This window comes from Colias croceus, chromosome 14 (genome assembly GCF_905220415.1).
Source record: "Colias croceus chromosome 14, ilColCroc2.1".
In the NCBI taxonomy this organism is placed as follows: domain Eukaryota; kingdom Metazoa; phylum Arthropoda; class Insecta; order Lepidoptera; family Pieridae; genus Colias; species Colias croceus.
This window is the reverse complement of record NC_059550.1, coordinates 8303820-8316849: the sequence shown is the minus strand read 5'-3', so window position 1 is coordinate 8316849 and position 13030 is coordinate 8303820. Positions and strand designations below refer to the sequence as shown.

At 33.7% G+C, this 13030-nt stretch overlaps 2 protein-coding genes across 2 annotated transcripts; one reads left to right on the top strand and one right to left on the bottom strand.

The window, feature by feature from the left end:
* Window positions 1–1761: 1761 nt before the first annotated feature.
* LOC123697286 lies at window positions 1762–5909 on the bottom strand. The gene is made up of 5 exons (XM_045643752.1): window positions 5409–5909; window positions 4508–4806; window positions 4164–4246; window positions 2692–4035; window positions 1762–2429 (listed from the first exon to the last, which is right to left on the bottom strand). The coding sequence occupies exons 1-5, from the start codon at window positions 5524–5526 to the stop codon at window positions 2168–2170; spliced, it is 2106 nt and encodes a 701-aa protein (XP_045499708.1). The 5' UTR covers window positions 5527–5909; the 3' UTR covers window positions 1762–2167.
* Window positions 5910–6901: 992 nt separating this feature from the next.
* On the top strand, window positions 6902–13027 carry LOC123697322. Its single transcript, XM_045643793.1, has 3 exons — window positions 6902–7025; window positions 10170–10365; window positions 11453–13027. The coding sequence occupies exons 2-3, from the start codon at window positions 10176–10178 to the stop codon at window positions 12331–12333; spliced, it is 1071 nt and encodes a 356-aa protein (XP_045499749.1). The 5' UTR covers window positions 6902–7025; window positions 10170–10175; the 3' UTR covers window positions 12334–13027.
* The last annotated feature ends 3 nt before the right edge of the window (window positions 13028–13030 follow it).

Genomic DNA, 13030 nt, shown 5'->3' with positions numbered 1-13030 from the left:
ATATAATGATTAAAATTTGATACACTCGTTGAATCAAATTATAAAACTAACATATTCGTTCGTTAAACATCACATTAAGAATTATTTTTTTAGTGGTTGTTATCGTAAAAATAAAGACAAAAATCAAAGAAAATTGGTCCCTAACACTAATTTAATAAGGATTTAAATCAATCACTTAACAAAATTCGTTATGTGGTTATTATTTTTCTTAATAATTGTTGTACAGTTTTAAATACATAATTATATTTTCTTGAGGATGATCATCTTCAAGAAAATTTTAACACTGTAGGTAATTAGTTTTGTACAAATGCATGCAGCGCAAAGTAAGAACTATCTTTTATTATTAACCAATTTATTTTATTAAATAAATGTAAGGTACTTTTATGTTACGATAGTTAATATAGTATTCATAAAAAAACTAAGATATGTTTTAAATAAAACTTTCGTCTGCTGCTTTATACCTTACACTTAATAAAATAAAAAAAACCTAAAAGGTTCAATCTTAATATTACGCTTCAAGATTTTAAAAATCTAAATATTATGTCCAAATTCGAGATCAATTTAAGAGCCTAATGGGTCCGTTCACACAGACCGGCTCTGAGAGGAGAGCAGATTCTTATCACGATGAAAACAGAGTTTTTAGTATTTGTAACTTAAGGTTTATTTTTGCGTGTGCACTGCTTTTGACATTAAGAATGCTTGAACGCGCTTGGTGTGAAATAATAAGAGGAGCTGACCGGCTCCGATCGCGTACTTTTTCTCGTTCGCGCAGCCGTTCAGCTCCGATTACATTCGCATCCGCTTTCAGATAGCTTCCAGCTGGTCTATGTGAAATAGTTGACGGCTCCGCTCCGACCAACTCCAAGCGTATACGATCCGGTCTGTGTGAAAAGAAAAATGCGCGCCGATGCTCTCCGAGCCTGTCTGTGTGAACGGACCCTAAACCAATAAAATTTTAATTTTCAACTTTGCCACATTACTTATATTTCCTAACTAAACGACTGATTATTCCAAAGCCAAGCAAAGAGCAACAGTTGATCAACATGTTGCTAGAACTTTGTTTAAATGTTGTTGCTTCTCGGGCGAGAATATTTTAACATGCGTCATCAACTTAAAGCTATGTTGCTAAATCTGCAACATGTTAATTATAAATTAAAATACAAAAAAAAAACACAATAAAAAAAAAAAAACAATGCACATGCATATTTGTTTCTTACTCTTGTATGTTATTTTTATCATATAATTAAGCATTTTGTTTAAACATCGTATTATAGGGATTTCAAAAGGGTCATCAGTGTTTAGTCGATGGTCTGGCCGATAACTATCAGTGATTACTGTTTCTTTTAAATTCTTCCTATTCACATCGCATTTCTACAATTTTACGTAAAACTTTATAAACATTTTAAGAATCAAGAGTTTAAGTAGATATATAAGTTATTTAAGATTATGTTCAATTATTTTTCATAAAAAATTACTTTGCTTACAGATGATTGAATTTCAATGTTTATCTCTTAGAAATAAGGTCGAAAATCAATAACCTGTAAGAAAAACTACGACTACGGGATATTTAACTTCCATTATAAATATCAAAACTCTAACACTTAAGTATATCACCGATTATTTTAACAACGAGAAATACTATTTATTATACTAAGGGCCGATTTTTCAATCCTTGGTTAAAATTTATCCGTACAATAAAGTATTACACAAACATTTTAAAATGTCACCTGTAAACTGTCAAATACGGACAATTAGAATACATTTTTGAAATGGTAGTTTATAGTTTGTTATTCGATGAATAAGTTTTAACCAAGGATTGAAAAATCAGCCCTTATTTTTATATAATTATTCAATGAAACATCTGTCTTTAAATTTTTCATTATACAATGTAGACAAACTATTTAAGTATCTCATAGCCTGAAAAATTTGCCAATAGAGTATTTATATTCACTACTAACGTAAAGCGAGTTTGAAGTCATTCCAACCATGCCAATTTTTGTGTCTCTTTCATTTGGAATCAAACATTATAATAATGTGTGTTAATAATGTACAAGACACATTTTCTAAACTTTTCTAGATGTTTGTCCTTCTCTTCCATGATTTATTTCCTTCAGCAATCCTAAACCTTCCTTCCTTAAATGTCTTGTGCCATTTTCCAGAAAGAAGCTTAATCTAAATCTCCCGGATGGTGTAACAACGTCTTATCAATGAGAGCGTCATTAATATCAGTTATGTGTACACTTTTCTCATTTTTCTTGAGTGTATCACAGTTTTTGTCGAAGTCTTGTTCCAAATCATTGATCGAACTGACTGAGTTGGGATCGCTCAGGCTTAGACTGGAGTCTGCGTCTTCGCCGTAACAACGTCTCTTGTGGTCGGATGGAAAATTGTGGTATGAGTGTTCGACGCGGACTGCTTGCATTGTGTTACTGAAATAGAATAATCGGAAATAAGACTTTATAATGGATATATAATTCGATATATACATTTTTTTGGATACGACGCAGTCATCTGGTTATATTTGCTATTTGATTAATTACAAGCGCGTTCATTGAATGCCGATATTTAATTGAATCACTCATAAAGTATATGACTGGTTATCTTGACCTACACACAAACTGCTTCAGGTACTAAATTAATAGTCTAATTTGAATAGTCTAGATTAAAAAATAAAACTACAAGACTCCTTACCTAGTCTTCCTCAGTACCGGTCGTCCCAACTCCACTTGCATCTCTAACGAGTAAAGTTTCGCGAGCGACTCTAGCTTTTCCCTCTCCTCTGGATCTTGTAGGCTCGGCAGTTTTAGCTCAGTCTGACAAGAATCCTGCAGAAATCTAGACAATTGCTCATTTGCCGCACTAAGTATTAAGAATCCAGGCCTTTCTTCCCGTATTCGTCTACACCCAGCTCGAATCTCTCTAACTTCTGTAACGACATTATTTCCCATAGAATGTTCGCTAAAATAATGATCGCTTTGCGGCGACTTCTCGCTCAAATTGAGATCACTCGACGACGTTTTCTGAAGTGAGAAATTCGTTCGCGGTGTCGACACAAATTCTTCCTTGCCCTCTTTCTTCTCTTGAAACGCTTGAAATGACCGAAAAAACGTTTGGTCCGTATTTGTGGCTGAGGGCCCGGCGTTTTTTAGATCACTAAATGTTGTGAAGGAAGAATGGGGTAAAACATCTTTCGGGTCTCTGGAGTCTTCGTCATCGACGTCGACGATGGTTTTAGAATCAGACATCATTGCGTCATCATCGTTTCCCGAGTCAACTTTTGCGCGTTTTTTCTTAAACCTGCTCTTGGAACCCGCCCAGAAGTTTTTTGTTTGCCCGCACTCTTTCTTTAGCCTCTTAGGAGGAGGCATGTTACTTATGGATTTTGTGAAGTTGTTGTTGACTGATTTGGAAGATTTAAACGTGAGGCTCTTGTTAAAAACCTTCAGTTCTTCGATCCCTGGCCAGTCTGTAAGTTCATCGTCCCCTTCCCCGTCACTACCATTATGCCCCCCCGCATCCGAATCACTGCTACTGAGAGAGCTACTTTCGTCTCCACAATCCATTCCCCCAGTATTATCATCAAAATTCAAAGGATTTCGTAGTGAAGTCTGTGGGTGTGTTTTATTTAGTACTTTAATTTTTCTGTTGTATTTCCCATCGCTACTACTGCACGATGGACTGAAGAATGGTGGCAAATCAGTGGTTATTTTATAACCAGTGATTTTGGATAAAGTAGGAGTGCCGTTTTTAGAGTTTTTGTACACAAAGTTGAAACTAGAACTGCCCGGCAGTGATGGAGTATTTGTAAAGTTTGCAGGTTTGGCTTCGTCTGGATTTTGCGATTTCAGAATGATCTTCCCAGGCTGCAATAGAGACTCTTTTCGTTTTTTCTCACTGTCATGTTTTCTGGATTTAAAATCGTTTTTGAAAAACACAGACTTCGAAGAGCAGCCCCCACTGAACGACCGTTCTCTCATTTCGCAAGAATCGCCTTTGTCCCGATGTGACCATTTTCTTTTACCGCAAAAAGCATTTCTGTAAACAAAAACAAAACAATTTCTATAACAATCTCGAATTTATATAGCGAAATATTGTTTATTTTTTTTCTAAGAATTCTGTTTTTTCTTTGTTAAAGTTCATCACAATACAAACGAAAAACTGACCTCTCTTGCTTATGTTTAGAAACATGTATAAGCGGTGATAGCCGTGGGGCTTGAAGTGTTATTGTAGCCGGCAAGGCATTAGGCTAAAAAGAAAAATTTAAAAAATAAAAAAATTATCACATTAAACAGCTAAAATTTATTGTTGTCTTGATTAAAAATGAGGATGGTACAAAATTTTTCTTTTTTTAACAATTCCAATTCAATTATTGACTATTTTATTATTTTCTCTGAGAAAAAATATTCCAAGTGGGTCGCCTGCTCCATTGCCGGGGTTGCAATCAAGATATGCATTGTCTACCTGATTCCTAACACTTTAATAGCTCATATTTCAATCAAAAACATACTTCCGTACTGACGCTCAATATTTCAATCGGCGGCGAGTGTTTCCCATCAGAATAGTCCACAGGCATCTTCTTAAACCTCCGTTTCCTTCTTGTATTCGCTGGTCTAGTGGGTGAGAAATTTTCATTGAACGAGTCAGATTCGAAATTGCCAATTTGACAGTAATGTCTTGACTTGATTGCCGATGTGTGTATGTTGACGTGAGGGTCGTCAGAGTCAGATAGTGGTTGCGTAATGAGAGGCGCCTGAGGCGGGCTGCTGGAGCTGCCATCGTCAACCAGGCTCACTGTCACTGCGGCAGCTGTAATATACGAAATTGTTACAGACAGTTTTCGCATGACTATGGTGGTTCTGTATTGGAAGATTTCTTATTAGTAAAGTTATTTTTAACTGCTGCTTTAACTATTTCTAAAAGTTACTTTTGCTTTCAGTTAATTCATTTAATTCAGTTAATTCAACATTCATTCATTTTAAAGTGATCATTTCATCATTAATAGAAACAAATATGTATACCTTTTACTTTCTATATGTATAGCTGACTGTCAAGATATTAGAAAAACAATCAATTACAGTTTTATACACATACATTTAATAAAGTCACAAGGACTTAAAAATAAACTTGGAGAACCATAGTCCTTCAAGCATTCTATTTATTATCCAAGTGATATGCCCTTAATTTAAAAAGAATAAGTATATATTTTTATTGGGTCTCTAAAAATCTCAAAAGGTTTTTATACATTGACCTATAAAGCTGCTTTCTAAATATTCCTTCTGCTAAGAAGACAAATACTGAATAGATATGTAAATGCTAAGAAATTATATATTATTAAAGTACAATTTATGCAAAATAGGCCAAGGTGACAGTCACGTTTGATTAGTGATAATAATGACAACAAAACTAACGCAGATTCCCCGCAGACCTGGTGCGTCTCCGGAGCCCTAGCTTCCTACGCTCCTGCCTGCCGCAGTTACTTTCCTCCAGCGCCAGGTTTAAGTCATGAGATAGACGTTCCATGTTCATTTAGTCAATGCCAAAATATCATGATCACGCGTATTGCGCGTCGACATCTAGAACATACGATGCCGGCGATACTTTGTTTACACCTTGCTACACTCCCGTACAATGAATATAAGATATGTAATACGATGTTGTAATCGAATTTTCACATTTACATAAAAGAAAGTTTAGTGAATGCACTTTCAAAAGAATAAAATCTACGAATATTTAACACTCATTGAAGGAAATGTTTACTATTATACGCGTAGCGCAGTTGCGTTTTTATTTACTTTATTACATTATTTCACTGATTTTATTAGAATTGAACAAACATCTATTAAAATTCATAATTAACTAGAAGAAACAATATTTAGATCAAAGAGAAAGATTTTAGAGATATAAAGAAAAAAAAACAAATTCTATGTATACCTACAGAATTGGAATACAGATAACATAAATTTATATTAATCTGTCATATGTGAATTATTGTTGAGTATACTGCATTAAGGTAGTTTTACATTGAGTCAGCAGCTAATATCGACGAGACCGTGTAAAACGATCAATTGCAGGAGATTGCTCGCTGCATGTAACCAATGGTTGCCAACCATTAAGAAAAAAAATGATCGAACTGCGTGTTATTTTAGTCACCTGTGTAAATAGGCTAGCGATGCGGCGTGATGAGGCGATTTGTGAAGGAACTAGCCGCACGACGAAAATCGACCCGTGTTAAATCCCGCTGCATTAAAACTTGTCCAACTATGATGCGATAATGATTAACTGTTGGATAATAAATCCGAAATTACAGAACCCCCACTTTTCTGTCTGTCATATTATATCCACAGTCATATCTATCCATTTTCGTACCCAAATTCTTTTCCTATTTATCCCAGATATCTTCACCTAAGCTTTTCACCTGTGCTCTTTTCACTGTACGATTTCTAGTACAAATTTACGACAAATTGTGTATATTGAACTCTTTTTTGTATTTTGAGTTAGTGAAGTACGATCATTCATCACTTAACTTTAATTATTCTAGTAATAAATATTAAAATAGTGTTCACTCAAGAAGCTCATAATATCTGTGATTATTATCTCATATTTCTATTACTAGCTTTTTGTGTTCACTTAATGATATACGTAGGTTACAACTTACATCTAGAAATATTGATTGAAATCAATGAATAAATTATTAGTAATAACAAAAACAAATGTTTAGCATTCAGTTTTAATTACTTTTATACCGTTAAAGCCCTTGCTGTATTATTCCTGCTTGTACTTACGTGCAGGAGTTAATAATTTTTCATAAGTTTTCTTACCACAGTTTTAGTGTTTCTAAATAAAGAACTTTATGTTACTCTGTAGTCTATGAACAGAGTTTAACTTCCATAGACAAATTGTTCATTATTGTCGATTATTGTCAACACGAATAACAGTTGAATGTCAAATTGTGCGCCAATTTTGTGTTTTGCTATTAATATTGGTGATATAAAATATCAGCAAGAGGGTCTAAATACGTTGACAAGGTATGTTTCTTATAATAAGTTATCTTTGTGATCATATTTTAATACTATTCTTGGCTTTTCCACATTCAATTTTGGCTTCCAAACTTGAAGATAAAACTGACGCTTAAGTTTAGCAGAAGTTTTGATTACTATTTACGCGGGAATTATTTTATACTTCCCTTGTATCGAATGTTCTTTAATATTTACGTCTTTATATCTTATTCCTAGTATACTAATCATAGGTGATAGGATCTTCGGTATTTCTTTAGTAATTTGCGGCACGAATTAAGGGGGGGGAGGGGAGGGAAAGGGAGGGGGGGAGGTAAGGGGAGACTCCCTGTGAAGTGGGGGGGTGCGGAAACCCCCCCTTCTATTTTTTTAAATTTTTTTTGAGTTTATATTTATAGTAGCTTACCGCCCGCGGCTTCGCCCGCTTTGTCTAAAACCTAATAAATTATATACTAAAACCTTCCTCTTGAATCACTCTATCTATTAAAAAAAACCGCATCAAAATCCGTTGCGTAGTTTTAAAGATTTAAGCATACAAAGGGACATAGGGAAATAGGGACAGAAAAAGCGACTTTGTTTTAAATACTATGTAGTGAAATGTAGTTAGATATAATATATTGATTATTGAGGATTATGGGCTTTCTTGACTGCTCCGGCGCTGCAGAACGTGGCGCTTGCCCCCGTGTGCCCCCTTGCCTCCTCCGCGCCTCCGACTTTTTAAATACACTCTAGTGTATGACAGACAAGTACCACGTGGAATCGGGGTGGACAGATTCGGTTCTGTTACTAACAATTTGTGTGCAATATACATACAATAAAAAAAAACATTTTTTTAATGATAATAATAAAATATTTATAATACATGTTTGATACAATTTACAAGGGCATTGAATGGATCAATTTTATTTTTTTCCAATCAGCGTCTCCACATATTATATTCTTTAATAATATCATCGAAGTTTGGGTGGTTATAGTTATCTTTTTTTTAAAAATCTCTTTACAACACGCCACTGGGACTCAATTCTTCGAGTATGAGTCCCATCAGGGGCAACAAATGGGTTGTCTGGATCTGAGTGATTAACTTTTTTATGAACAAACCCATGTTGCCCCAATCATATACTACTCGCCAATAATCCGTATGAATTGTTGTCCCTCACCAACATGCTTTTGAATGAACTATGAAGGAACTATGGTTTTTAATGTACATTTTGACATTTGTTATCTCTTTCAAACACAATTCTTGTAGGTAGTTTTGTCAATGTAACTCAAACAATTTTGAACATAACCTCAAAAATTAAAATTAAGATTTCTCTGTAATTACACGTTTCCGCACGAAAAGCCGTTAATGTATGTTACGGGGCATTATTATCGATCGAAAAAAATTAAAATCACGACGAAATTCGTGCCGCAAGTTTCTAAAGTCAACCCGGATCTTCAGATTAACTTCCGAAGTTATTTCGAAAACAACAGTTTACTTAATTTGTACGGCTCTATAAAAAAAGTAGGCATAGCGATTAGCGTGAAGTAAAAGTGACTAATGACTATCAAAATTCATAAGTTTGAGGATAGATAGGTACGTTGTGCTATATTAAAAGTAAATTACTTTTATAAATCGATATAATTATGATCCTAAACAATTAATTTATTTGTAACTTATGTAGTGTAAAATAATGTTTAATCTAATTTCTATCTGTATTATATGTATGGTTGAGTGGCAGATTCATGTAATAACAAGGTTTATCTTTAATATACTGCAGGAAAAAAGTTTAAAGAACTACCCTCCATTGTCGTACAATTAAGCATTGTCATCTCAGTATTAAATGAACTTGCATTGCCCTCAATACAACAGTTTACTGAATAGACAAATTCAAATTCAAATTATATTTATTTGCAAGAATGTAGTTACAAATTATAGATGTTTTCATTACAATATTATGTGGCTAATACATTCTACCCATTGATTGGTTGTGGAAATATTAAAAAAGAAAACTGATTAGTTTAATCATTTAAATGTACACACAATTCAATTTTCACAATTACGTGAACACTATGATTTACACGATTATATCACTACACACTTCACTTATCACACACAATTCAGTTTACACTACTTCAAAGTCATAAATTCTTCAATGTCATAAAATTGTTTTACCATTAACCAGTTCGTCAGTTTATTTTTGAAAAGACTTGTATTTAATTCATTTAAAAGAAGAAGTTCCTTTCCTTATCTCTGAATACAACCTACTGAGGTCTGAGGTTGCTATGCCTTTAATAAAGAGTCCTTCACCTAAAGGTTTTGTTTCAATGAAATATCAAGGATTTATAGATAGCATATACAAATTTACAAAATAGTCTGAGTATACAGGGGTGACAGTAAACAACTAACAAGAATTTATTTCTGTATTCATTCAGATGAATTTTCAATTGTTTATAAAACCAGAACCAGATTTATAAAATAGAATATTATTTACAGTTGTAAAAGAAGAGTTATTTTGAATATTAAAAGTGTAAGTGGAGTTGTTTCCAATTACCCAAGTTCACTATTACCTGGATTGACCCTTGCTTACTTAGCATAATGATTGCTTGAACTGACTATTCTATATAATATTTCTTCTGAAATTAATATCATATTTGGTGAAAACCAATTGACCAATGTTTTTGAATTAATTAAATTTTTTCTTGTAGCAAAATCATATGCAAGTATCATTTGGTCAATTGTTCAACTTGTGAATTGGATTTTATTTTAAGCATTCGAGGAAAACAATGAAATAGATTTAAAAATGACTTCAATTTCAAGTACAAAAAGATGGTGTTTCAAACAGTCCAGTCATTCTCAATATTAAGGAGACAAACTTACAGCAATTTATTTTCATATAAATAAAATTATATCTTTATTTGTAAAAATCAATTGTTGTTTAATGTAGTCCAGAGAGGTTAAAAGGGTTCACCCTTTAACAATAATCGATGAAAGAAAACATGAAGTTAATCAGGTCATCTAGAACATATTTAACTCTTGTCTGCCGGCAGTCATTCTATCCATTGCCCCCCTTTGTGTTTTCTCTGCATATGAATGTTCCTTGTGCCTTAATAAAATCGTTATTTAGGTATTCATTTTTATTTTATTATTTATTGCTTATGTATCCATTTCTCACAAAGACCACAATGGAGGGGGCAATCCCCGACGCACCTCGCCGTACCCGCGCCGCGCTAGCCGAAATCCCCGCACGACTAGATCGCCTACGAGTGACCCCTCTGCGGACACTAACTAACACTAGAGAGGTATCTCCCTCACTGCCCTCTGGGTATTTGAGCCCAGCCCCATCGCCCGATGAACAGTTGATACAGCAGAGAGGTGGGTAGTTTTAGAAAATTATTTACTTAACAATTAAATGTACAACACCAAATAATTTACAAGTACATATATGATAAACGGGTAAAAGTAATACAGTGCATAATTATTTTATAATTGAAAAAGAAAATGCATTTGTGCACCACTTATTTTTTCGTTTAAAGCAATCTACATATTTGTTGTTCAAACGCAAAGAAGAATTTGAATTTTCGATAATTGTTTTTTAATATTAAAATGAGATCATTTTTGATGATGCATTAGTTTCACTGATCAATTTCTTCATGTAGATATGCACTTTACCTTTAAAAGTTGTTGCTGATTCCTATTCTTATTGTTATTTGACTATAATTGTTAATTTAAATCAAATATAAGGATGTCATAAATATTTCGCAATAGAGAAAATAATTATGCGTTTGGCAATTGTACCGCTTGTATGTAGTTATTTTAATAGTACAGGTTTAGTTAATTGTTTGTAAATTAAGGTGAAATCAAGCATTGCAAGAGAAGGTCGCGTTCGTGAAAAATAAGTGCGATATTTCTACACATTTATTGTAATATATTCTACATTAATGAGGAGAAAGTAACTATAAATAATCCATACTAATATTATAAATGCGATAGTAACTCTGTCTGTCTGTCTGTTACTCAATCACGCCTTAACTACTGAACCAATTTGCATGAAATTTGGTATAGAGATATTTTGATACCCAAGAAAGGACATAGGCTACTTTTTACCCCGGGACATAGGATAGGTTTTATCCCGGAAATCCCACGGGAACGGGAACTATGCGGGTGTTTCTTTGACTGCGCGGGCGGAAAGCTAGTATGTAGTACATAAATGAAGTACTTCAAGTCATCAGCAAAACAAGAACACTTTATTAATAATAATTGGACAAGTATTTTTCAATTTACAGTGTACATATTATTTTTAGAATACTGTTTCACCAAATATTAGTATCAGCCAAGAATATGCTTGTTGTCTTATAAATTTCTAGTTCTGAACTTGTATTTTAAATTAATGATAGGTAATTAATATAGTACCAACCCGTATATATTATAACGTAATATATATTTATGTTTATATTTACAGGAAGAAAGCGTGTACCAACGAATTGGTCGCCAGACATCGACTTAAAACGTAATTCCACTTTCCATTCTTTAATTCGTACACCGCCGAAGAATACGCCCTCTCGCCACTCACCTCCCAAATTGGGTGTGACATTAAGATCCACCCCCAGAAAACGTCTCCTACTCGGAGATGTCGAACGCGTCCCCCTTACCCCAGAAAAAATCGACTTCAGCGACTTAAGTACTCCGCAAAAGTTCAAAATCAACAGCCCAGTTAAAGCCTCGCCACCTATAAAGCGATGCAGATTAGAAAAATCCTTCGACGCCGAATATAAAGGGCCGATAGACACAGCTCTAAAGGGCCTCAGTCCAACCCAGCTGATCAACATGATAAAGAAAATCACCTACAAGCACCCAGAAATTGAAGACGACATTCGCAAAGATATGCCAGTGCCTGATATGGCACCTTTGGAAGAGAGACTCAACTATTTGAAGTCGAACATATTCAAGAGTCTCCCTACATCCAGACTGACATCGAAGACGGATTCACCAGCTTATTCGAGGGTCTCGACACATCTGGCCGCGTTTAAAAAGTGTTTGGTCGATCAAGGGAAGGTGTTGGTTGAATCTCAGCATTGGGAATCGGTCTTGGAATACGTATTCTTAGCGTGGAGTTACGTGCGGGCTACTCCTGTATGGGACAACCAGCCTCACAATGCTCATAGAAAGCAATGCTTCAAAGCATTGACCAATTTTTGTATGACTGCCCTGAAAAAGGGTGATTTTACTAAGGATTTCTTGATCGACGTGCAGGATAAGCTTGAAACGATGGAGGCGGACAGCGAAGACATTAAATCGAACATAAAACTAGTTCAAGGAATGTTGCTAGATCCCATAGAATAATATTAGTTAGTACTTGTGCATAACTTCCTTTTTTATACAAAAAAATTTAAATCAGAAAAAGTAGCAAAAAATAATGTTAAGTCAGAAAGGACTTAAATTTTATGAGATACCCAATATACTTTTTTAAATTTAATAAACAATAATAATTTTTAAATGCTTAAATAGATAGCGATAATTTTAGTGAGATGTATACTGAATACCAGTTAAATTCATTTATTTTAGAATCAGCGAAAAATGTTTTGCTTTTTTAATGTTAAAATATTTGTACCTTTTAGTTAATTTATTTTTATTAATGCTTTTCTTGTATTGCTGTGTCAATATTTTTAAGTGATTTAGATAATTATAGGTGTACCTCACCTTTTATTTTTAAATATTTTTTTCAACGATAAATTAGATTATATCTTCAGGATTAACTCTGTGCCAAATGTTAATTATTTTATCTTCAAATTAGTAATACAGGTATACACCAAGACTGCATTTTAAAATATTTATCATGTATTTTAAAATGATAAATTAAAATTAGAAAAGAGCACAAGCTCTTAGACTATAAAGAGCAGTGAAATAATAATTTCATATCTGCCTTACTATAAATGTGCCTTGTAACGTTAATTTTTTAATGACCAAATATCAATGATATTACGTAATGTATAGCAATTAAGTATATCGTGGTTTTAAATAAATTGTGTTTTCAATATTT

Bases quoted from the DNA above. Each gene is read 5' to 3' on its own strand.
- LOC123697286 (XM_045643752.1), bottom strand. From the start codon at position 5,526: ATGAACATGGAACGTCTATCTCATGACTTAAACCTGGCGCTGGAGGAA. The intron at 4,807-5,408 runs GTTAGTTTTGTT...CGTATATTACAG, and splicing joins CAGGTCTGCGGGGAATCTGC to CTGCCGCAGTGACAGTGAGC. The intron at 2,430-2,691 runs GTAAGGAGTCTT...ATTCTATTTCAG, and splicing joins CCGGTACTGAGGAAGACTAG to TAACACAATGCAAGCAGTCC.
- LOC123697322 (XM_045643793.1), top strand. From the start codon at position 10,176: ATGGAGGGGGCAATCCCCGACGCACCTCGCCGTACCCGCGCCGCGCTA. The intron at 10,366-11,452 runs GTGGGTAGTTTT...TTATATTTACAG, and splicing joins ACAGTTGATACAGCAGAGAG to GAAGAAAGCGTGTACCAACG.